Source organism: Plecotus auritus, assembly GCF_963455305.1.
Source record: "Plecotus auritus genome assembly, chromosome: 2".
NCBI classification, from domain to species: Eukaryota; Metazoa; Chordata; class Mammalia; order Chiroptera; family Vespertilionidae; genus Plecotus; species Plecotus auritus.
In genome coordinates this window covers 205962998-205990228 of record NC_137771.1, presented here as the reverse complement: position 1 = coordinate 205990228, position 27231 = coordinate 205962998, and the positions used below count along the sequence as shown (strand labels likewise).

The following is a 27231-nucleotide window of genomic DNA, read 5'->3' as shown; positions in this document are numbered from 1 at the left end:
GAGGGGAGGCGGGGGGGCGGGGGGAGCTACAGGAGGGTGGGGCAGCGGGCGGAGAGCTACTGGAGGGTGGCAGCAAGCTACAGGCGCACCGATTCGTGCACAGGGCTACTAGTTTATAATAATAAAAGCATAATATGCTAATTAGACTGGACAGCTGAATGACCTTCCAGACGTCATTCCGGATGTCCTTCCAGACGAAGCTGTGGTGGCAGGAGCCAAGGTAGAGGCAGTTAGGGGCGATCAGGCAGGCAGAGTGGTTAGGGGTGATAAGGCAGGCAGGCGAATGGTTAGGGGCTATCAGGCAGGCAGGCAGAGGTGGTTAGGGGCAATCAGGCAGGCAGGTGGAGGTGGTTAGGGGTGATCAGGCAGGCCGGCAGGCAATCGGTTAGGAGCCACAATCCTAAATTGCAAGAGGGATGTCTGACTGCTGGTTTAGGCACGATCCCGCAGGGGTACCTAAACCAGCAATTGGACATCTTTGAGGGGTCCCGGATTGCGAGAGGTTGCAGGCCAGGCTGAGGAACACCCTCCCCCAACCCGTGTACGAATTTCGGGCCTCTAGTTTTGTAAATAATAACCAGTTAGATAAAAAAACTACTCATAAAATAATACAAACATCTGAACACTATATTATGAACTGGGGTAACATAAGAATATAGAGAGCCACTAATTTGCAAGATATTCTCCAATCAGGAGAAAAATGCTGAGTATTCTAACCAAACTAGGTACATTAAAACTGGGAATTCCATGAATATCTTTTTGGAACTTAGAGCTAATGCTCTGTATTTTTCTTATTGGGGTTAAAATGTAAAAAATTTAGGTAATTGAGATATTGTTTTTCCTTCTTTTTTCAACATACTTTATTATTCTGCCTCCTCTCAGAGATCGGAATATGAGAATGTGCTTATGTCAGGATATTTTTATTGGATGTTAGCATTGGGCCAAGGTCTTTATATGTATTTTATTTGAAAAGTAGACTGACTTTCGTTTATAGGTATTACAGTTGAAACGTGGTTACAAAAGCTTACATCTATAAAGAGATTTCTTTATTTTGGAAATTGAATATGGTCAATTGGTCCACTATTAGCCTGTCATATTGCACCAGTATTTATTGAGTGACTTACATATATATGTGCTGATTTTTTCAATCCCTGGCTTGAATTTAAGAATGAGAAAATTAGAGAAGATATATAACTTGACAAAGTTATTTAGTACGTAGTAGAGTTGCAATTTGAATCTACGTTTTTCTTAGGTTTATATATTACCAAAATCTTACATTAATAACATTTTATTCTTTTTTTAAAAACATTTTTTAAAATATATCTTTATTGATTTCAGAGAGGAAGGGAGAGGGAAAGAGAAATAGAAGCATCAATGATGAGAGAGAATCATTGATTGGCTGCCTTCTGCATGTCCTCTACTGGGGATCAAGCCTGCAACACAGGCATGTGCCCTTGACCAGAATCGAACCTGGGACCCTTCAGTCTGCAGGCTGATGCTCTATCCACTGAACCAAACTAGCTAGAACATAACATTTTATTCTTAATAAAAAAAGTCTTATACATGTAAAATGTATCAATTATTATTTGATACTACACTTGATCTTAGCCAAAAGACAGAGAAGCGATTATTATTTGAGATGGGAGATATAGGAACCTTGTAACTCAAGCTTTTACAAACATTGACTGCCGTTATGTAAAAAACAAAACAAAACAAAAAAACAGGAAAGAGGATATAAAATTAATTGTGATGTTATCTTTATAGCTGTAGAAAACTGCAGCATAGTAATCTTTTAAAACTGAATGATACGCTTTGTTCATGACAAAAAAAATCTGTAAAATTGTGTACTGTTATAGGAGTTACTCTATTTTTCATAATTACAGTCTATGCAAATTGTATATGGGATAATACATATACATTACTAATTATCAATATATTTAAGCTTTTATTTCTTAAAGACTTGGTTCATGAAGTGATATTTTGATGCTATAGCTGGCAGTCGCTTGCATTAAGGTTTCTGAGTATTTTATAGGTTAACACTCACTGGATTTTTGGCCAGCTCTATGAAATGGCTTTGGTTTATATTTATTTTGTTACTTTTCTACTAATAATAAAAAAAAGTTACTTTTCTTTTGGATGTCTTTTTTTATTTAATTTGTTTTAAAATAGTACTTTTATAAGTAAATCAATAATATATTTTGGATTGATCTAATAGGGAATGATGAGAACAATCGTGTACTTTTGCTGGGAGAAGTAATTAAAATTTTTTTTCTAAGCTAATATTTTGACAAGTGTGAATGCAAAATGCATATATTGAGAGTGAAGAAGAATGCCATCAGCCAGAAGGAATAGGGTTGGATTTTTTATTGTTGTTGTTTTCAAAATAAATGCCATTATTAACTGTGGCTCCCTGACCTGGTTCCCTTGGACCATTTAAAACCTGAGTGATCAGTTTAGTATAATATTGCTAGCATCTTTTTAAAAAAGTTGAACCCTTCCTAGTAAGACTAGATCTAAAATAGCTTATTCTATTTTTTAAAAATTTCTTGAGAGGATATAAGCTTTATTATAGCAAGTTTCTGGATTTACAGCATGCTTCCTTTGGCAAAATAATGAAATCTGTTTGCCACAAAGGTAAATTAGTATCTTTATTTTAATTTTTTTTTCTTGGCCTCCTCTGATAAGATTGATGCATTGTGTCTCCCTGCTGGAAGGAGACTTAATATTGAAGGAGACAGGTGCCACAAGGTTTATTCAGGACAACCTCAGCCTTGTCCCAGTCACTTTCAAAATGTCTGCCTCATATATGTTGAGCTACTGCATTTCCTGCTTTAGAGCCTTGTGTTATGCCAACATTACTATCTGTGCTGCCTCAACTACAAATTGGATGAACAGCCCATGACACTTTTTCAATATTATTACATTAAACCAAGTGGATTTTGATTGATAACCTAATATTCAACTAATGCAAAACATCAATCATGGCAAGTATATTAATTATTTAATATTGCAGTCTAATTCAGAAATCGATGTGCTGCATGAGAGGAAGGGAAACTCATGGTTCCCAGAAGATTTAAGACAGGGAATGATTAAAAAAAGACCTGCTGTACTCCTGTGTGTTAGTTCGATACAAATCTTTATTCATTTGCCAATAATCTCTTCCCATTTTCCACTTCAGGACCATTTTATCAGTTTTGAGACCTATAATTGAATTAAGTCTGCTTTCAGCACAGGGCAAAAGGAGTTGCACAAATATTGATGAAGTCATGACAGGGACAACCCAAGAGACAGACCACTAAAGAGGACAGGCCTTTAAAGAGGACCATTTGTTGCAACATCTCTCTGTCAGTGTCTTGGATCTTGCCTCTCTATTTTTAAAAATGTATTAAGACTTTTGGAACCACTATTAAGACTTTTATATTTAAAAATCTATTGTAATGACATATTTCTAAAGCACATTGCCATTTATGGTGTACCTTCATGTACAATATCTTGCTGCTTTTTTTCACTGTAACCTTATGTGTTAGGGAAGGCAGGTTTTACAGAATCACACATTATAGAAGAATAATCTGAGCTTTGGAGAAGTTGGCTTATTACCCAAGTTCTTACAACTATTTTGTAAGAGCTTAAATTTGAGTGTAGGTCTTCTGCTTCTAGACCCAGGATTATATATCATGCTGTCTTGAATAATATTTATGTACTCATGATGCTTTCTTTATCTGTGTTGTTTTGAGATGGCCACCCTTTCTGTGTTTCTGCCCAAAGTAAAACTAAAGAAAACTTATTTCCTTGGAGAACTTGTTGAAAATTTGGTGTCCCAAACTATGATACTTATCTAAGCTTTATGAATATGTGAACCTGCTGGATATAAATGAACAATTCTTAATGTATTATATCTTTTCCTAGAATGTCCTCCTTTTTATATCTCAAAAAATACTTTTGGGGGGATGGAAGTGGCTTAAATATATTTTATCTTTAAATTACCACCCCAGCTTTCTTTTGGTTCATATTTACCTTGTTATATCTTTTACTGTCTCTTGTCTGGAAACCTTCTGAATATTTTTGTTTTGTGGGTTTTTTGTATATGAGACATTGCTGAATTTTGTTTTTTACCCAATCTGAAAATCTTCTCTGGCATTTTAACTCCAGATTATTATGGGTGAATTTTCTTTAGTTTTCTTTTTAATCATTGATTGCTTAGATTACAATAATTACTATATCCTATGCCACCCTTTATCTTGTTGCTTTTTCATGAATTTATTTCTCATCTAAATGCATTAAATTCCTCAGAATTTTGTTTAAATAGTGTCTTTGTGTGGGTAACTTTTTGAGACTTTGTATGCTGAAATTCGTTTTCTATCAATTTAATAGTTTATTTAGCTGTATATAAATTCATGCTCACAGTCCTTTTCCTTAAATAAATTATTTTTATTGATTTCAGAGAGGAAGGGAGAAGAAGAGAGAGATATAAACATCAATGATGAGAGAGAATCATTGATCGCTGCCTCCTTCATTCCCCCTACTGGGGATGGAGCCCACAACCTGGGCATATGCCCTGACCTGGAATCGAACTATGACCTCCTGGTTCATAAGTCAATGCTCAACCACTAAGCCATACCAGCTGGCCTCTTTTCCTTTAACATTTACCTTCTCTTAGAAGTTAATACTTTCTTGTTCAGCATTAGTACTGAGAAGTCTGATGTCAGTGTTATTCTTCCTTTATAGAGGGGTATGTTTTTTCTTTCTGGATGCTTTTAGACTTTTATCTTGATCTAGAATAGTCTCATTACCCTTATATTATGCTTTGCTGGGGATTTTTCCTTAATTATCCTGTTCACTATTCTATGTAATCTTTCAATGTAAGATTTGAATATTTCTGTATCTGGGAAATATTTGTCATTTCTTCAAATGTGTTTGTTTTTTGTCTTCTAAAGTGTCTTTGCTTTCCTTCTAGGTTTTCCATTATATAGATGTTTGCACATCTACTCTCTTCTTAATTTTATCTCTTATTTGTTCTATTTTGTCATTCCTTTCTTATGCTTTCTGAGGGAGTTCTTGTACCCAGTGTTCCAGCTCAATAATTCATTCTCAGTCTTTAGCTATTTTGCTTTCAATCCAGTCTGTGAGTTTTTTCAAACTATTGTATTTATATTTAATTTCTAAAAATCTTCCTTTTCAATATGTTATACCAATATTATATTTTTGCTCAGTGTCTTCTATTTTCCCTGGTTGAGGTTGCTCCATTGGTTATTTTTTCCAATCCCATGTTTACACAGTTCAGAGATCTTAAAATCTTTTTTGTGGACTTCGCTTTCACTTCCTGCAACATTAGCTGCCTTGGCTAGTAATTTTATTCTAAGGAGAGGGGATAAAAGTCTGGGTTCTAACTGATGCTCCTCCAGGTTAATTTAAAAATTATAGAGTCCAAAGCCTGGCCTCAGTCAACTATTTTTTTCATTTTTAACATTTATCTTTACTGTTGAAAGTATTACAGATGTCCCCATTTCTTCCCCATTGACCTCCCCCACCACCCCACACCCAACTACTTTTTCCATTGTGTCCTGCTCCATCAAAAGCAGTACAACTTATAAACAAGTATTTATGGAAAAAGTCACATCAAGACTGGCAGGAAGGGCGAGGCACCAAAAGGTCTGGCCCTGTTCTCACAGGCAGTGGCTGAAATTCTTAGCTGCAACAGTTCCTTGTAAGAAATGTGGGGTCTCAACTATATCCAGGCTCCTCAGCCCAGAGTACGGAGCCATGAAGATGCTGTGAAAATCAGCGGAATTCTGTCCACCAGGGAGAGAGAGGATTCTGCTAGAGACATAGGCACCCTTTTAAAGAACCATGCACAAAATCCTTTTTCACAACCACTTACCATGGGCTCCAGAGGAGGGAGGGTGGAGTGGAATATAGTCACATGAGGAGAGACAGGTTTTTGGTTCTGGGGAGACAGCTGAAAGGACAGCACCAGGATTCCTGAGCTGAGTTTCTCTCCCACACTACCTACGCCATCTTTCTTGGGTGGAACACTCCCTTTCATATGGCATCAGCCTGGAGAAATGCAATAGCTCTACCCTCGGGATTCCCTGTTGCCTTTCCCTATAGAGCCTGCACCCTTCTAAGGAGTCAGGTACGTGGCCTGGGGTGTAGAGAGGTCTGGGCAGACTCTAAGGGAGTGCCAATGACTGAATTGTGTGGCTTTGAGGCAGGGGCCATTCCCCCGACTTTACTGTGAAACTGACTGATGTCTTCCCCTTGCAGGAGATCTGCTAGCCCCACCCTTTGGGCTCCTGGCAGACCCACCCTCCCTACTCCTGGTGGCTCCACCCTGCTGAGATATGGGCAGAAGCCAGGAAAGACTGAGTTGTATGGCTCTAGGATGGGGGCCTTTTTTTCCACGCATGCCCTACCAGTACAGAGATCTTCCTTTACAAGGCCAAATCTTGGTCTGTTAGGACCTAATGAACTCTGCTGGTCTCAAGCTAGACTTGGTATACCCTGGAATATTTGCTGAGTGGCCTCAACCCAGCACTGGCATCAAGTTTGAACCTATGTCAGTCTGGTGAACACCACTCGCCCCTACCTGGTGACTTACTGAGAGCCTACCTCATGTAACTCGAGTGCTGCCAGAGGCTCTTCCAGTGACTGAGCCTAAGTTAGCTGGCAAGAGACAGGAGAGGCAGATCTCAGGGTTTCTTGGGACTTTTGCTGACCTGCCTTGGTGCTAGAAAAAGTCATCCTTAGTGTACAGCTTGTTCCTTTCCACACACCCAGGCCCAACAGAGGTAGCCACAAACTGGGGATCACTTTGTGGCTCCAAACAGGTTACCCAGAGCCAGTCACAGGCAGCATCTAAATTGGCCTCTACCAGAGTCCCTCTCAAGAGGCCCCAAAACAAACACACCCAGTGGCCAGCTTCAGATAGCATCATAGCAGGATTTAATTAGCTTCACAAGTGGCATCGCCAAAGGGAGATCTAATCAGGCACTGGACTCTGCTGAGGCAAAATCTACTTAGTGTGGTCAGCATCTGCACAGCAGCTCATACACTATGATCAGGGTCGATCCTCGGAGTCAGCCAGCCTGAGTGTCGACCCTAAGCACAAAGAAGCCAATAACAATCAATACTCCATTACAACAGGAGGGCCCACGTAATGTGCACAAGGGACATTCCTGGAGCGCCCAGCACAGGTGATCAAGGGGACTTTGCCACTGTGTCCCACAGGACACCTCCTTCATAAGGTCATCCTACGAGAATTACCTAATACATAAAAACATAAAGAGGCAACCAAAGTGGGGAGACATGCTCCAAATGAAAGAACAGGATAAATCTCCAGAAAAAGAGGTATATGAAATGGAGGCAAGAAATTTATCAGATATGGTTATAAGGATGCTCAGGTAACTTAGTGAAAACTACAACAGCATGAAAAGGGACATAGAAACCATGAAAAAGAACCAGTTAGAAATGAAGAATACTATTTTTGACATCAAGAATAAACTGGAAAAATTAAAAAGTAGGTTGGATGAAGCAGAGAATCAAATCCATGATTTAGAAGACAAGGTAGAAAAAACACCCAATCAGAGCAGGAAAAAGAAAGAAGAATTAAAAAGAATGAGGTTGGTTTAAAGGAACATTAGTATAATATAAAGTGTAACAACATCCACATCAGGAGAAGAGAGGGAGCAAGGGATAGAGAACCTATTTGAAGAAATAATGACCAAAAACTTCCCTAACCTGGTGAAGGAAAAAGATACACAGGTCCAGGAAACAGAGAGTTCCCAAACAAGATGAACCCAAAGAGGCCCACACCAAGACCCATCATAATTAAAATGGCAAAGTTAAAGACAAAGAGACAATTTTAAAAGCAGCACGAGAAAGATAGTTACCTACAATGGAGCTCCTGTAAGATTCTCAGCTGATTAATCAACAGAAACATTTTGAGCCAGAAGGAATTGTCATGAAATATTCAAAGTGATAAAAAGGAAGGACCTATAACCCAGATTACACGGCAAAGCTATCATTTAAAATTGTTGGAGAAATAAAGAGCTTTCCAGACAAGAAAAAACTTAATGAGTTCATTGCTACCAAACCAGTACTACAAGAAATGTTAAAGGGTCTTCTTGAAGAAGAAAGAAAAATAGGAACATAGTTAAAAAAATAAAATGGCAATAAATACATATCTATCAATAATCACTTTAAATGTAAATGGCCTAAATGCTCCAATAAAAGATACAGGATTGCTGAATGAATAGGAAAACAAGACCCATGTATATCTTGTCCTACAAGAGATCCACCTTAGAACAAAAGATTCACATAGACTGAAAGTTAAAGGATGGAAAAATATTTCATGCAAATTAAAATTTTAAAAAACTGAAGTAGCAACACTTATATCTGACAAAATAGACAGTAGTGAGTGAAGCCAGGTTACTAGTCTGTTATGCTGCTGTTGTCATTTTTCATGTGATGTAGCTTTGGAAATATAGCAGAAGGAATGAGTAAACAGGAGTGTAGTAAGATATCGTTGATTTTAAGAAGGGGTTTGACATGATCAAGCTTACGTTTTAGAAAGATTTTGCTCTATTATGAAAAATGAATTGATATGGTACAAGGCAGGACCCATTTTTAACCATTAGAATGTTTTGTAGTAATCTGGGAGAGAAAAGATGAGGCCAGTAACATCAGAAAGAAAACAAAAGACCTAAACTAAGGTAGTACCTGTGAAGATAAAAGTAATTAAATCTATATGGTAATTAAGGATGTTGAAGAGCCAAGTCCCTGTGACTGAGTACATTTGTTTACAACTGGTAGTGAAGGAAAGGCTTATGTCAAGGATGATGCCTAGTTTTCTTTCAGGCATACCATTCTAAAAGCATATTTCCTAAATATCACTTAGTTCAAAGAATCACTTAAAAGCATAGCAAAGCAATAGCCAACCAACCTTTTCTTTCTTTCTCTTTTTTTAGGAATAGTTTCTTGTCCTTGATTCCAAAATGCAAACAGCTCAGAGAATTGATTTTCCTTAATTTTGTGATAAACTCAGTTTACAGTGAAACGTACCCTGAAATGAAACTTATAGCCTTTGTTTATCCCACTCTGTGGGATATTCATGTTTCTTTTAGAATTAACGTGTATGATGATGAGATGCTGCTTCGAGCATGCTGTCAGTGCTGCGTGACATATAGTATATATACTTTATTACCTTTCTAAACTCCCAACTATTCTCATGAAGCATGTCTAGCCCCAGTGGTTTCAGATAATTAATTAAGGACTTGTACTTTGAATCGGAACATTTTTGTTTTTTGTTTTATATTCCAATATTATTTTCTAATAAGAACCATTATGTGACTGTGTAGCCATGGGGAAAATGATGGAGATGTGTATTATATAGAGCAAACTCCAAGACAGATTGCCAAGTGAAGGTACCAAAAACAGTGCTTATACTATGTTTCTGTTTGGGTTTAATAAATAAAAAAATTTAAAAAATGAGAAGGAAGAAATACACATGTGTATACAAATAGAATATCCTTAGAAAGACAAACAAAGAGGTAATATTAGTGATTGAGATTGAGAACTGGGAGTCAGGAGGAGGAAGATGGCTGCCGACAGAAAGGCAGATTGCAAGATAGTGTGTGAGTGAGAAAACAAAGGGAGAGTGTGTGGTCGCACGGGGAGTGTTTGTTGATGAGTTGAGGGACAGCTAGACTCCAGGAGAATGTGGGGGACTGTCGGATGGGGCTCCCCTGACCGGGCAGCCCCCACTGCTGCTGGGTTCCCTCCCAGAGCGACTGGCTTGGATGCGGAGACCGCGCCATCTTGAAGGAAAAGTGGATGTTATTGGGAGCCTGAAAAGCCTGGGGAATCTACAACTACGGCACCCACCGAACAGCTGCAAACCCGAGAACAACAGTTACCAAGTGGTGCAAGCACGTGGATTCAGAGGATCTCTACACTCCACCACGGAAAGGAGAGAGAGAAATACATAACCAGAAACGCGGAGAAGAGAGAACATGAGGAGACAAAGAAACAGCCCACATATGAAAGAAAAGCAGGCATCACCAGAAAAGGAAGTAAACAAAATGGAGGCAAGCAACCTGTCAAAGAAAGAATTCAGAGAAATGGTCATAAGGTGGATGAAAAGAATGGAAGACAAATTCGACAATATGTGTAAGAATGGAGAGGAAATGAAGAAGAACCAAGAAGAAATGAAAAATGACATCGCTGCTGTAAAGAACTCAATAGAAAGCATCAAGAGTAGACTAGAAGAAGCAGAGGACTGCATCAGTGAGCTAGAAGACAAGCTAGGAAAAAATATCCAAGTAGAGCAGCTTCTAGAAAAAAAAAATTAAAAAGCAGGAGGAGAGCCCAAGGGAACTTTGCGACAACACGAAACAAATCAAAATCTGCATAAAAGGGGTGCCAGAAGGAGGAGGAAACTGAGCAAGGAATAGAAAACCTGTTTGAAGAAATAATGACAGAAAACTTCCCTGATATAGGGAAGAAAAACCCCACACAAATTCAAGAAGCTCACAGTCCCAAGCAAAATGAACCCCAAAAGACCGACGCCAAGGCACATCATAATTAAATTGGCAAACACCAACGACAAAGTAAGAATCTTAAAAGCGGCCACAGAGAGACAGAAAGTTACCTACAAAGGATCCGTCATCAGACTAGCGACTGATTTCTCAACAGAAACACACCAGGCCAGAAGGGAATGGAATGAAATACACAAAGTCATGCAAAGGAAGGGTCTGAATCCAAGAATACTGTACCCAGCCAGGCTATCAATCAAAATTGAAGATGAAATCAGGAGCTTCACAGGCAAAAAAGGACTAAGGGAGTTTATTACCACCAAACCAGCAATGCAAGAAATGCTAACGGGTATGCTGTGAAAAAAAGAAATAGGAAGCAAAGAAGGAACATGGGTAAAGAATAAAAATGGCGACAAACAAGTACCTATCAATAACTTTAAATGTAAATGGATTAAATGCCCCAATCAAAAGACATAGGGTAACGGATTGGATAAGAAAACACGACCCATATATCTGCTGTCTACAAGAAACACACCTCAGAAAAAAAGACGCACACAGACTGAGGGTGAAGGGATGGAAAAAGGTTTTCCAGGCAAACCATTGAACTGAAAAGGAAGCTGGGGTAGCAATACTTATATCTGACAAATTACATCTCAAAGTGAAGGACATAACAAGAGATAAGGAAGGCCACTCCATAATACTAAAGGGAGCAATCCAACAAGAAGAAATAACTCTGGTAAACATATATGCACCCAATACAGGAGCACCCAAATACATAAAAAAACTCCTGGAGGATATCAAGTGAGAGATTGACAGCAATACAATCATAGTAGGAGACTTTAATACCCCACTGTCACCATTGGACAAATCCTCTAAACAAAAAATCAGCAAAGAAACATCAATCCTAAATGACTCACTAGACCAGATGGAATTAATTGACATCTTCAGAACATTTCACCCCAAAGTCACAGAATATACATTCTTCTCAAGTGCACATGGGTCATTTTCAAAGATAGACCATATGTTGGGACATAGGCAAAGTCTCTTCAAATTCAAGAAGATAGAAATCATATCAAGCATCTTCTCAGACCACAATGGCATAAAACTGGAAATCAACTACAATAAAAACAATCCAAAAAAAAATCAAACACATGGAGACTAAATAGCATGCTATTAAACAATGACTGGGTTACCAGAGAGATCAAAGAAGAAATAAACATCATGGCAATAAATGACAAAACACAAGAATCTAAAATCTATGGGACACAGCGAAAGCAGTCTTGAGGGAAGTTCACAGCTCTACAAGCCTACTGAAAAAAAAAAAAAAAAGAAACAATGGTAATAAATTACCTAACCCTACAACTCAAAGCGTTAGAAAGAGAGCAACAAGAAAAGACCAGTGTAAGCAGAATGAAGGATATAATAAAGATTAGAGCAGAAATAAATGACATAGAGACCAAAAAAAAAAAAAATACAAAAGATCCAGGCTCACCAAGAAGCAAAGAGAGAGGACTCAAATAAACAAAATCAGAAATGAAACAGGAGAAATAACAACAGACCCTACCGAAATACAAAGAATTTTTAAAAAATAGTATGAACAACTCTATTCCAACAAACTGGACAACCTAGAGGAAATGGACATAGTCCTAGAAAAATACAACCTTCCAAAACTCCATCAGGAAGAATCTAAACATCTCAACGGGCCAATAACTAAGGAGGGAATTGAAGCAGTCATCAAAAAGCTTCCAGCAAACAAAAGCCCAGGGCCAGATGGCTTCACAGGGGAGTTTTACCAAACATTCAAAGAAGAACTAAAACCTGTCCTCCTCAGACTATTCCAAAAAATTCAAGAGGAAGGAACGCTTCCAAGCTCATTCTATGAACCCTAATACCAAAACCAGATAAAGACAACACAATGAAAGAAAATTACAGGCCAATATCCCTGATAAACATAAATGCCAAAATCCTCAACAAAATTCTAGCAAATTGGATCCAGCAGTACATCCGAAAGATCATACACCATAACCAAGTAGAATTTATCCCAGGGATGCAAGGATGGTACAATATCTGCAAATCAATAAATGTGATACATCACATAAACAAATTGAGAGATAAAAACCACATAGTCATAATCAATTGATGCAGAAAAAGCATTTGACAAAATCCAACACCCTTTCTTGATAAAAACTCTCAGCAGGGTGGGAATAGAAGGATCATACCTCAACATAATAAAAGCCATATATGAAAAACCCACAGCCAGCATTATACTCAATGGGCAAAAACTAAAACCATTTCCCCTAAGAACAGGAACAAGACAGGGAAAACCCACTCTCACCACTCCTGTTCGACATAGTACTGGAAGTACTAGCCATTGTGATCAAACAAGAAGAAGAAATAAAAGGCATCCAAATTGGAAAAGAAGAAGTAAAGCTGTTCTTATTTGCAGATGACATGATATTGTACATAAAAAACCCGAAAGACTCCATCAACAAACTATTAGACTTAATAAATGAATTCGGCAATGTAGCAGGATACAAAATTAACGCCAAGAAATCTATGGCATTTCTATATACCAATAGTGAACTTATAGTAAGAGAGACTGAAAAAGCAATCCCATTTACCATTGCACCAAAAAAATTAAGATACCTAGGAATAAATTTAACTGAGGAGGTAAAAGACCTATATGCGGAAAACTACAGGACACTGAAAAAAGAGATAGAGGAAGACATAAACAGATGGAAGAACATACCATGTTCATGGATTGGTAAAATCAACATCATTAAAGTGTCCATACTACCCAAAGTAATCTATAGATTCAATGCAATCCCCATTAAAATACCAATGGCATATCTCACAGACCTAGAAAGAACTCTCCAAAAATTCATCTGGAATAAAAAAAGACCCCGAATAGTCACAGCAATCCTGAGAAAGAAGAACAAAGTAGGTGGGATCTCAATACCCATTTTCAAGCTGTATTACAAGGCCACTGTTCTCAAAACAGCCTGGTACTGGCACAAGAACAGACTTATAGACCAATGGAATAGAATAGAGAACCCAGATATCGACTGAAACCACTATGCTCAATTAATATTTGACAAAGGAGGCATGAACATACAGTGGAGTCAAGACAGTCTCTTCAATAAATGGTGTTGGGAAAATTGGACAGATACATGCAAAAAAATGATACTGGATCACCAATTCACACCATACACAAAAATAAACTCAAAATGGATAAAGGACTTAAACATAAGACGGGAAACCATAAAAATACTAGAGGAATCCACAGGCAGAGAAATCTCATACATATGCTGAAGCAATTTCTTCACCAATACCGCTCCTAGGGCAATGGAAACTAAAGAGAAAATAAACAAATGAGACTACATCAAAATAAAAAGCTTTTGCACAGCAAAAGCAACCATCAACAAACAACAAGAAAGCCCACTGTATGGGAGGACATATTTGCAAATGTTATCACTGATAAAGGTTTAATCTCCAACATCTATAGGGAACTTATACAACTTAATAAAAGGAAGATAAATTACCCAATAAAAAAATGGGCAACGGACCTATATAGAATCTTTTTGAAAGAAGACAGAAGGAAGGCCAAGAGACATATGAAAACATGCTCAAAGTCACTAATTATCCGAGAGATGCAAATCAAAACAACAATGCAGTACCATCTCACACCTGTCAGAATGGCAATCATCAACAAATCAACAAACGACAAGTGCTCTCGAGGATGCGGAGAAAAAGGAACCCTCATGCACTGCTGGTGGGAATGCAGAGTGGTGCAGCCACTGTGGAGAACAGTATGGAGTTTCCTCAAAAAAACTAAAAATGGAACTCTCATTTGACCCAGTAATCCCACTTCTAGGAATATATCCCAAGAAACTAGAAACACCAATCAGAAAGGATATATTCACCCTTATGTTCATAGCAGCACAATTCACCATAGGTAAGATTTGGAAACAGCCTAAATGCCCATCAGCAGATGTGTGGATTGGAAAACTATGGTACATCTACGCAATGGAATACTACGCTGCTATAAAAAGAAGGAATTCTTACCATTTGCAGCAGCATCGATGGACCTGGAGAGCGTTATGTTAAGTGAAATAAGCCAGGCAATGAAAGAAAAATACCACATGATCTCACTCATTTATGGAAAATGAACATTATAACCTGATGAACAAAAAGATAGATACAGAGTCAGTAAAGCTCCGAACAGACTGTCAAATTACAGCGGGAAGGCTAGGGAGTGTTGGGGAGGGAGGGAAATAGATTAACCAAAGGACTTGTATGCATGCATATAAGCACACCAATGGACACAAGACACTGGGGGGCGGGGGGGATGAGGGCACGCGACAGGGGATAGGGGAGGCTGGGGGAAGGTCACTTGGGGAAAAAAAGGAGATATATGTACTACTATATGTAATACTCTAAACAATAAAAAATATTTAAAAAAGTGAGAAAGCTAAAAAGAGAACTGGGAGTCAGTGATAGAAGGAAGACTTAATTTTACTGTTTTGTGCACATACACATATTGTACTGTCAGATGTTTCACTGTATACATTATTCTTTTTGTTTATATTTCAAATTACACAGATGTTCATATGAGAATGTCCTTGCAAAAATTTGAAGTTTTATTTGCCTTCCAGATCCATTAAATGCATTATATTGTAATAATAAAGTTAAAAATAATTATTTATGTAGCTATTAGCCTTTTCTGACACGTTGTTTTTAATTTATGACTATCATTTATCATTAGGACTTCATTGAGAGAATGAGTTTTAGAAATCCTTACATTTTAAATGTTGAATACATGGTATGGTTAAGATTGCAAGAAGCAGAAAGTAGAGAAGTGAATGGCTAAAGATATGTGCTTTGCTAATCAGTAGATGTTGAAATTTATTCCCAGTATGTCAGACTGGGCAGTGAGAGCAAAGGTTGAAAGCCATGGGTTCAAAGGGAAAAAAATATAGGGAAATTTGGAAAGATTGTATAGAAAGACAAAGGAAACAGAGAAGTATATAGGCAAAGAAAATTGAAGAAAGAAATAAAGAAAGAAATAAAGGACCCCTCAGAGAAAGAAGAGGTGTGGGGAAAAGATTCAACATCGTGAATGCAACACTGTTTTGATTGTTGAATTTCCATAAATTTTTTCTGCAATGTGATAGAAGTATAATTTCATGTTAAAAAATAAGGCTTGGTGTTTATGATGGAATTAAAATACTACTTGATCAGGGTGAGAAAAGCTAAAAACCATTTGTCACTAATAAATTAGTATACTCTGAAATCGTGATTAAGAAATTTAGCTATTTGCCACATTTCACCAAGTGTATATTTAAATTATGTTTAAATATGCTACTTGCACAGGTATTTTTATTTTTAATTCCATCAGCAGTGTTTTGTTTACAGTGAAGAGCAAGAAGTTAAATACTGAAAATATGGTACTTAATGTTTATGGGGTTTTTTTAGTGATACTTTGTTTTTTAATATTTCAGTAGTCTTAGATCCTGATTTGTAGTGTGAACTAAGTTAATAAAATTAATGTCAAAAAATTTGTTAAAATTTACTCTTTAACTATGAAATGGTGAACATATTATTTAGGAGCATATTCTTTAATAAAAATGCAACCATTGCTGGACGGATATTTGATAAAGCAAATATAGTAAAATGTCAATAGCATCTATGTTGTGGATAGAACCTGTATGTTTGAACATTTTCATAATAAAAGTTGGAGAAAACCAAGTAATGAGAGAAAACTAATGTGAAATAAATAGTAAATTAATAGTAAAATAATAATATACTTTTTTTTGTTGTGTATTGACTTTGAAAAATCTTAAACATTCTTTCTGTTAGTGGAATATCAATTTAATGGAAATACTAGTAGATATAAATACTTATCTGTTTCCTTTTGATGTAAATTGTTTTGTCATTAAAATAGTGTTATATGAACATTAGTAAAGATATATGAAAAACTTCTAAGAGTTTATAAAATAGTTTTGAGGTAAATATAAATTATAGCAGACAAGGGTTTAGCAACTATTTAGAACTTTTATTCTTCTATTTTAGGGAATCTGGAAACATCAAAGCTGGATTAGAACATCTGGTAAGTTCTAATTTTCTCTTGAACATTTGCATCATCTTTGATATCTGCATTCCAAATGAACACTTTTGAATGAGCTTTGAATACCTTGTATTGAGAAAGTCAACCATTTCCCAAAGGGTCAGCTTACTGCTATTATGTGAAGGCACTTACATTTTCATTTATCTTGTCATTTCAAGGGAATTTAAATTTTTTTAGATTACTTTTTTTTTGATGTAGAGATGAAATAAAATGGATGACAATCCTTGGATTGATGATTGCTTTAATTATAAACAAAAATTGGTGTAGAATTTTTGGCATATCTTGATCTAACAAAAACAAGCTTGTGTTTTAAGAAAAACACAATCAAATATTGCATGCATAAATATGGTATGTTTTAGCAATTTAACGGCTTTGAAAGAAGTGCACAGCTTTGTTTTTCCTAATGTCTTTGCTTTATGAATAATGCATTGGTTTAAACTACATTCAGCTTAGAACGTAAAATAATTGAGATGCAAAATTTTTGGTTTAAGTAAACATTTTTAAAGCGTAAGTGAAATTTAAACTGACTTTACATGAAAATATGTCCATTAATCAAAAAATTGGAAAAACTGTTGTATTGTAACAGGTCCAAAATTCATTGAGTTTACCACAACGAGTGTTGTTCATTACAACATTAAGTACTTCATTTAAACAGAGCATTATAAAGTCATGCTCTGGTTTCTGGTCAAATCCAAATCTTGAATAATTAATGAGAGATTCTTTTGTAAATACAGTCTAAGTACTTTTTTAATGCAAGACCTCATTCGTATATCATATTGTAGCTTTGTTAACGATTAATGTGCTTTTGGTCTTCTATAAAAACAAACAGTAGTAAGAGGCAAATTCATTTTGAGTTATAGTAATATAGTTGTAAGGGATTTTTGGTTTTCCTTTCAATAGCTAAAGAAACTAAGGAAACAGATTTTTGAAAAATTACAAGTAATTATTAAAGCAGGATATAATAACCTTGTTAGAAAATTTGAACTATATATTTGTCCAGATTAGATGTAAATAAATAAAATTGTTGTTCTCATTAAAAATGATATCCCAAGTCCTTGTTAATTACTTCATAGTGGCACATATATTTAGGACATACAGACATCAGAATAAAAATGTTAATCTAAGACATCAAATTTTAGTATCAGTTGAGGGTTTATAACAAGGAAGAGCACCTTCCACAGTCAAATTGAGCTGTCTTTTATATTTCTCCTATAGCAGTTTGCTGCTCTGTTGACTAATGAGTTTGCCGACCACTGTCTTATAGATTATTTATTTAAAAGACTCTATTTACTTGGTTCATATGCCTAAGTAAATAATAAGTTAGATTTTTTTTTAGTTTAAATTTTATACTTTTATACTTACTAGTGTGATCTCATTTTCAGTGACTATTTTATGTATTTATACTCAAAATCTTCTGCAGTGGTTTTCTAACTGTGCCTTGGGCTGCCAGGAAGGCTCCCCAAAGCAGGTGGCACTCCAGACTTCCTCTACCCAATCTAACCAGAGTAGTTCCACTTTTAGTTATTTTGTAAAATCTTAAACTTTTAAAATAAGATTTCATCTGAAGAAAGAGTTCTCCTACTAAAAATATGTAAAAACCTTTGATGAAGCTTAGCCACTTATTAAAATCACAAGCCATTGTTTGTTAATTATTCTTTTCTATTCTTGAACCTAAGTTATATTTCATTTTTACCTGTGTCATATACATCAAGTATATTTCAAACATAATGCATTTTTGGAATGAGAGAGCCTGCATTAGTACAACAGGTAATGGGGGGGAGTGTGGGAGTAGATTTCAATGCATTTTATTTAAGCTGTTCAAAAGACTCTATAACTTATCATTATAAAATTGACTCAGCTCTGAATTATTAACAATATATGACTATACTAGAGGCATGGTGCATGAAATTTGTGCAAGGCGGGCGGGGATGTCCCTGAGCCTGGCTTGCACCCTCTCCAATCTAGGACCCCCCGGGGGATGTCCAACTGCCGGTTTAAGGGCATTAACTCCAGCCATTAGAAGAATCACACAGAATGTCCTTGACATACAAACAGTGTGGTTTTATGAGTTGTTTTAATAATAATGGCCATTCTTTAAATAATATCTGCTTACATACAATACAGCTGGTACTGTGTGAATTCAGAATGTTAATATGACAAAATCATAGAAGGTTGTAGTGGAAATAACCTTGAATTGTCTAGTACAAACTTTTATAAATATTGGAATTCCCTTTTCAAAGATTTTGAATGCTTTTTGTCCTAAGAAGCTTAACCAACTTTTGAGGCAACCCATTTTCTGTGAAACGACTATGGAGTGGCCCCCCAGGACTGGGGGATTCTGGCTGAGCTGAGGGGACTAGGTGCCACCATCTTGTGGCTGTGGGTACCACCCCTCTTTATTAGATAGGATAGCTGTTTAACATAATACCACACACATATATACATACGTATATATTGCTTTGTGCACTGATAATATTCACAAAACTTAGTGGTATTCTTGCTAACAATCTGAATCTCCACGTTCCAACTGAGCAGATACTCAGAGCCCTTGCCATCTAGCACAAATAATCCATCTTTGAATTGACTGTATAGCCAAATACAATTAGAAGTATAACTTCTAATAGATTGATTTTATGAAATATATGGTATAAAATTAAAATGAGAAGAGCATTCCACACAGTGGAATAATTTCTTTGTTTTGTAGCCTTTACCTTTTCAAATTTATATTGTTCTATCATTCCTTTATTTCTATGTTGCCTACTTTTCTTGGGAGCTGTCTAGCATGTTATTCTTAGCTTAATCCTATATAATAAAGAGCTAATATGCTAATGGTCATGATGCCCTCACGCCGTAACAACCGTTCAGCAGGAGGCTGCGTGCGCGGTGGGGCAGAGCCGCCGCATTGCTCCCGAGACGGGGTGGAAGCGGGGAGGTGCCCGGAGGAGGAAGGACCATCCCGTGGTGGGGAAGGCGGGGGTGAGAACTCATAGTGACCCCCTCACTAGTCCTTCGCCATCCACTGCTCACACTTAGTGCACCCGCTACCCACCTGCTAGGGGAAGGAGTGCGGTGCATGCGCCGCCAGGAAGCAGCGCTCGAAACTCTGCAGCAGGCAGGAGGCTTCCACACTCTCCTCTGGTGCCATGATGGGGTGGAGCCGCCATGTTGCTCTGGAGACAGGGCGGAAGTGGGGAGGCACCTGTAGGAGGTGGGACCAGCCTGAGGTAACTCACAGGACTGAGGGCAGGGCTTGAAGCAGCCAGAGAAGGCCGGAGGGGTCAGAGGAGGGGTCAGGGGCGGGGCCAGGCACGCTCGAGCTCTGGGTGGAGAGGTAAGCGTGTCAAATTGGGTTGGTGGGCGGGTGGGCAGGGCAGGTGCAGGTGGGCAGGGCCGTGCGATTTCGCGTGCTGGGACACTAGTATACTTATAATAGACTGCCCAGTACCTTGTTATTTTTCTCTTCACAAACTTATCTACTACCCATAAAGCCTAGGTCGGTTTAAAGTTCTAGACAGAGCCTGTGAAGCTTGGTGCCCATCGTCCACTGATGGTTCTTGCCTGATAACTGCAAAATGGAGATTTTCCAATTCTTCTGCTCTCCCCATATTTAGCAGGCAGCAGTCTACTGTAAGGAGAGCCTACCCAACTTTCTTTATTCATCTATATATTGTGAACAAGGACTTGTGGATTTTTATTTTACTAAATAGGTTATCATTAATGACTTGCCTTATTTATTTTGATGCTCTAGTTGTCCCAGATTTTTCTAGGGAGTATACTTTCAAGATGGCTTCTAGTCCTTTTGATATACCCCAACTTTTTTTTTAAGTGCTAAAATTACATGCTGTTACAACACTATATTCTAGGCTTTTCTTGTTCCTTCCCTGTTCCTGTCTTCTGCTTCAGCCGCAGATTTTATCTCTATTTTCCAAGACTGTTATCTATTCAAAACATCTTTGAAAGATAAATCTGAACGAACAAAGGATGATGGCTAATATAAGATGTATAGAAAGTTATGGAGAATTATCTCTGAAGTTATTATTATTATTATTATGAAATTTAGAAGGTTTGAGTTTTTGTTCTAGTGGATACCTTTGTATTTATATTTTTATAATGCTTTTAATCCCTGTTACTTATAATTAACCTTTTATATGGCATCCTTGACTCCCATCTGTTACCTTTAATAGCTGATGCTTCTATTGTATTTTTCCTTACTGCTTTTCCCTCATATTTCTTCTTTTTTTATTCTTGCTACTTTGTTAGAATATACATATACATATATTCTTTATTCTTCTACCCATGCTGTCACCTTGTTTTAGAGTCAATTCTAAAATTAAATTTATTAAATATTGACTTCAGTTTGTTTGCTGATTCTTACCCACTTATTTCCTGTTTGTATAAAACTCATCCACTAATGTATTCCTCAGGAAAGACCCCTGTGTACAGTATTCCCTGAGGTCTTGCACATTCCAAGCTATTTTTCCGTGGTCTTGTCACTTGAATGACAGGTTGACTAGACATGAAATGCTTGGCTTACAGTCTCTTTAGTGACTTTCTGAAAAATATTCTGTGGCTATCTCTGGTATCAACCTTATTTTTTACACTTGTAGAGAATGTATTACTTTCTTTTTGCTTGAGGCGTTGCCATTTTTTATTGTCCTTTTTTTTTTTAACTAGAGTACTTCTTAAAGTTGGTTGTTTTTGACTAATTTTGCTGTGTTTTTTTTTCTCATATGTTCACTTAAGTTTTCTCATTTCCAGAAATAACTTTCATGGATTATAGTGTTAAATATTAGTTCTATTCCTTTCGTTTTCTTCTTCAAGACTCCAGTTACACACACACACACACACACACACACACACACACACACACACACACATTCTATCCTATATAATAAAAGGCTAATATGCAAATAGACTGAAGGGCAGAATGACCCGTCGCTATGATGTGCACTGATCACCAGGGGGCAGACGCTCAATGCAGGAGCTGTCCCCTGGTGGTCATTGCACTCCCACGGGGAGTGCCGCTCAGCCAGAAGCCGGGCTCACGTCTGGCGAGCACAGTGGCGGTGGCAGGAGCCTCTCCCGCCTCTGTGGCAGTCGGACATCCCCTGAGGGCTCCCAGACTGTGAGAGGGCTCAGGCCAGGCTGAGGATCCCTTCCCCCCCACCCCAAGTGCATGAATTTTGTGCACCTGGCCTCTGGTATAATTATATATATATGTATACACACACACACACACACACACACTGAGTGGCCAGATTATTATGATCTCTGAAAGCATAATAATCTGGTCACTCAGTGTATATCCTATATAATAAAAGGCTAATATGCAAATTGTCCCCTCGACCAGGAGTTTGACCTGCAGGCAGGCCGGCCAACTGCCCATGTCCCCTACCCCTGGCCAGGCTGGCCGGACCCCACCCATGCACGAATTCATGCACTGGGCCTCTAATAGACACACACACACACACACACACACACACACACACACACACTCTGAGTGGACAGATTATTATGCGTTCAGCGATCATAATAATCGGGCCACTCAGTGTGTGTGTGTGTGTATAATATAAAGCCTTTCTTTACTCATCTTCCATTTCCGTGTCTTTCTCTCTTACTCCTTTTACTACTTTGTTTTCATTCTCTCACTTGTTTTCCTGATTTTATTTTTATTTTCATTCAAATTTATATTTTCGTGAACACCTTATAATTTGTTCTTGATTTCTGAAATACTTTTTCTTCCATTTGTTTTTACTTTTTGAATAGCTGATTCTAGGTTTTCTTTTTGTTATTCATCCAAATGCGTTTTTCCTTTATGGTTGGTTTTGGGGAGAGAATTTTTATCTATTGAAATTTTTGATCTGCATATTTTTATTACTTTTTACAGTGACTTTATATGAAGATGATTCATTCCTCTCTCTCTCTCTCTCTCTCTCTCTCTCTCTCTCTCTCTCTCTCTCTCTCTCTCTCTCCCCTCTCTCTTTCTCTTAATCCTTCTTTCTTTCCCTTCCTTCCATCCCTCTCTGCCTTCCTTCCTTTTTAAAATCATAGACATTTTTTAGATGGGGTTTCTAGGTCAAGGTTGCCCTCTTCTGCAGTTAGAGAAGGCAGTTTCTTTAATCGATGATGGTAGCAAAGGCAGGGACAAAGGCAGTGGCATGTCTTATTTTTTACTTTAACTGTTTGTTTCTTCTTTTTATTACCATGTATTTTATTTGTCTGATTTCCTCCCAGAAGTAATGCTTCCAGAGGCTACAATTTCTGATCCCACTCACTTTCAAACTTCTTCCCTCTAGCTGGTGCTGTGGTAACACCAATTTGAAACCAATGTTCACTATTTTGGCATTTAGTATTGTAGTACTTGGTTTTCCTAGGGGTGATTTTGTTTGTGTTTCCAGAGACTAACCCTATTAGGTTGAGCTATATGAAAAAAAGTCACTTTTCCGTCAGAATACTTTTTTGGGGGGTTGTTTCTGGCTTAAAAGAACCACTGTGCCATGCCCCCTTTGGCAGGGGATGAGATGACTTGTCCTGATCAGTATGAGGTTTCTAAAGCCTCCTTCATTCTCCTTTCTGAAAAGTCAAATAATTGGAGATGGGTTGGGGTTAGGGCAGGGGTGGGCAAACTTTTTGACTCGAGGGCCACAATGGGTTCTTAAACTGGACCGGAGAGCCGGAACAAAAGCATGGATGGAGTGTTTGTGTGAACTAATATAAATTCAAAGTAAAGGAGCGGAGGGGAGAGCAAGAGAACCCTCCGCTCTTTCGGCTCCGTGGGCCGGATAGAACAGCCGAACGGGCCAGATCCGGCCCGCAGGCCGTAGTTTGCCCATGGTTGTGGGGGACAGCGTGATCTAGATCAGTGCTTCTTTGTCTTCAACATGCATATGAGTCACCTGAGGATATCGTTTAAACACTGGTTCTGATTCTCTGGGTCTGGAATGGGCCTTGAGATTCTGCATTTAGCAAACTTTCCTGTGAGACTAATGCTGCTGGTCCAGCGACCACCAGGAAGAAAAGTACTTTGAAGGGCATTGACTTAAACAATATGTGTCCAATGAACAACCTTCTGCTTCTAATGAAGAATCTAGATGTTTCTCTCATGTACTCATTAAGTATGATTCTGCAACCTATGAATGATTGGTTGGGTATTCATAAACCCAGAGAGACAGACACGCCACAGGTTTATATAGGGGCAAAAAGTTCATCGCCTTATTCTGTAAGAGTAACAGGGCAATTATTTTCTTTATTTTGGTTCCAAATGTTAAGTTGTATAATTATGGGGTGAAGCTGGACACCAGGACTAATAATAACTCATTCAGCCTTAGGTGTAAAATTAAATAAGTGATAATAAATCCCTTAGTAAAAAGGATTACAAGTATTTACAACTTTTAAGTGGGATTTGCTTTCTATTAATAGTTGAATAACAAAAGAACTCTGGAGCCATACCTGTGGGTTTTTTTCTCCCCACAGAGGTCTCATATATTGTACAACATTTGAGAGTGAAGACCCACTTGTCCTTGTGGTCAGGCAACACAGTCTGACCATTTAAGTGTTGAAAAGCAACTGTCATTAATAGCTTGTTTAGCCCATCAGTGGTTTGTAGATATAGTTGCTGCTTGCCAGAAATGTAGGCAGGCCCGTTGATATTACATACTCATCAATAACACTACATACAGGATTTAATAAAAGCACTTTTCTCTTTGTTTCAGGTTAACTTGCAAATAAAAGTGCTACATTTCAGTTTACAGGCTAATAATTTTATTTAACACAAGTATAATCACAGTAAATATATTATTGTCATACTTTTGAGAATTTGCTTAACAGAACATGAGCTATAAAATGCAAACAAAGGTTATGAACCCTATTCTAAAGTCACTTGTGTTTCATCTGTTGTATTTTTAAATACATGTCTTATTTTAATGTCCCCACTATATTCAGAAAAAAATGTTTTTGACATTTGTCCAAATGAGTTTGAGAAAATAATTTTTTTTAAATACACTGACATTACTCGTATCCTCCATATATTTATTAAACACTGATGAAAAATGTTTATTACCTCATATACTGTTTAAGGACTTCAACATAATAGATCTATCTCCTCCCAACATTTTAATTATTTTTTCTCTCCTAAGTCAATATATATTTGAGGTTGAGGGTAAATGTGCATATTAAAAGAGATGTTTTTCTCAAGCTGTGATATGAGATAAAACAGCATGAAGTGTTTCTTTTTTCTAGAAAATCAGTTCCATAAATCTTTCTCTATTTTCTTTTAACAAACAAGTGTGTCCTATGAATGTGTGCAAATTAAAATACCTTTAACGTGGATTAAATGTTAGTGTCATATTGCTGTCATATTTTCTTAGGCAGTTTACAGGTTCTCAGTCTGGGACCAGCTCTCACGAGAGGCAGTAGTGCGATTGTCAGTGATCCATTTGTCTTACACGTTTTGATCAGTTACAAGTATATGACCCAGTCATCCAAACAGCATGTATTTGGGCCCTTTTCCTACTTCCCTCCATTCCCTCTCTTCCAGAGAAAGGTCTGTTTGTTGCATTTTTAAGACATAGTGGTGTCAGAAGCAAATGGTGGCCAGTTAGCTTAAAAAAACACACACCACAAATAAGATGCCAGGCATTTTTCATGACACTACTAATAATCTCAGATTATGTTTAATCTAGGTAAATTTTATTTTCTGACTTTTATGCACATGTGCTTATTAAAGTTTTATAAAGTAAACCAGATAGTCTAAGAAGAGCATTAAATAACCCCACCCACCCCACCCCACTCAGGAGTCTGAAAGTCAAACCTTTAAACCACCAGAGTAATTGAATATTTTATTCTTACATTTCTTGGTTTATAGTTCAGGATACTATAGGTGCTGCTTCATTGCAGGGAATCCCACAGGCACAAGATATTTATTTCATGGCTTTCTCAGGATCTAACAACTGTAACTGCAGGCAAAGATCGAGCAGCTGAGATATCACGGTTGCTTTCTATTTGCAAAGCATTATGAGTTAAGAGGGAGAATGCCTTTGCCACAGTGGTATCTTTGGCCATACTCATTATCATTTGCCACAGAATCATAGCATCTGTATTTAACTTTAACATATGTGTACTATTTAATTTAGGCAAAGCACAGCACGAGGGGTTAAGATAATGTGATTTTACTGTGTGACCTCCAGCAATACACACAACTTCTCTGTTTCACTTTTTTCATTTACTCCTATTCATAGGGTGTTTAAACAGTGTGTGAAAATTTGTAGACGCATAAGCTTCTCTACACATGTATCATTATTCTTACAGAGAAAGAAAAAAATTTTTTACTATTCCAGTTATGTAAGTAACTTCAGATTGCTAAAAACACTGTCTCAATTCTAATACACTCACAGTGAGCTGTGAGAAAAATTTGTCCTTTATCTGTTCACATTCACTTTCTTTTTAAAATGTCATTATATATTTTTGAAAAATTTAAATTAATAGATTTTCATTGTAATGGTTCAAAACTGATATATAAAGAAAAATGAATATATCTTCTATCTGCCATCAATCAGGTGTTAATAGTTCAATAATGATTTTTATATACCTTTCTCTATTCCCAGACATACATATGTATATATTACTTAGCTTTTTGCTTATTTATAAAAATAGAATCATACTACATGGTATTTTATAAATCGCACTTTTTGTCAATATAAAAAAGTATCTATATATACACATATGAATCTGGGTTTTGCTGGAAATCTGTCAAAATATTGGAAGTTAATATTATTACCATATTACTTAAAGCATTCATGATTACATTTGTGTTTTAAGGAGTCAGTGCAGATTTAGTTTTATTTCTACTTTTGGCCACCTTGATTACAGTATATGAAAGAACAGACTTATGAAATTTATTGTGGCCAAATAGAGGAAGAAATTGATTATTTTATTCAAGAAAATACTATTCGATATTTGTAAAAAACAAGTAAATAAAGATAATCAGATTAGAAAAGGGATAGGTGACATTTAAATACTTGTCAGTTTTATTATATGCTAATATTTTTAAATTTGAAATTTTGGTATAACTGTTGTGATATTTATTGCAATCTACAATCTTGGTATTTCCCATATCATATACTATAATTTATATTCTTTTTGACTCTACCTTTTGATTAAATATTCAGCTTTGTATTTTCAATACATACTCTGCGAATATTAAGTATTTATTGAATTTTTTGAAATTGAAATACAAGTAAATTGATATATCACAATTAAGGAGGAGGGATTCAGTTTATTTTAAAATTCTTTTTGTCCAGTGGATTGAATGGTAAAAACCGATGCTGAAAGCTGAACACATATAAATATTGTTGTCCAGGAAAAAAATTACGTTTTCTTAGGGTTTTTATTTGGAAAGTTAGCAGAGTACTGGAAAAGCACTGAGGTAGGAATAGTGAACTGGTCCTAAGCTCTGGTACTTAACCTGAGTATTCAGTTTGTTCATATATAAAGTAAGGGATATGAACTCGATGGTATCTAAGGCTCTGTCTAGCCTAAAGTATATGATTCTATAAAAGAAAAACCTTTGCAAGC

General features: G+C 36.9%; 1 protein-coding gene across 4 annotated transcripts in view; it reads left to right on the top strand.

Moving 5' to 3' along the window:
• The window catches only part of RSRC1 (arginine and serine rich coiled-coil 1), a 364908-nt gene that overhangs the window by 178536 nt on the left and 159141 nt on the right, over positions 1–27231 (top strand). For all 4 annotated transcript variants that reach the window (XM_080656474.1, XM_080656477.1, XM_080656475.1 and 1 more), the window contains exon 5: positions 16605–16641. In XM_080656474.1, the coding sequence (XP_080512600.1) occupies positions 16605–16641 (37 nt within the window). The remainder of the gene's footprint in view (positions 1–16604; positions 16642–27231) is intronic.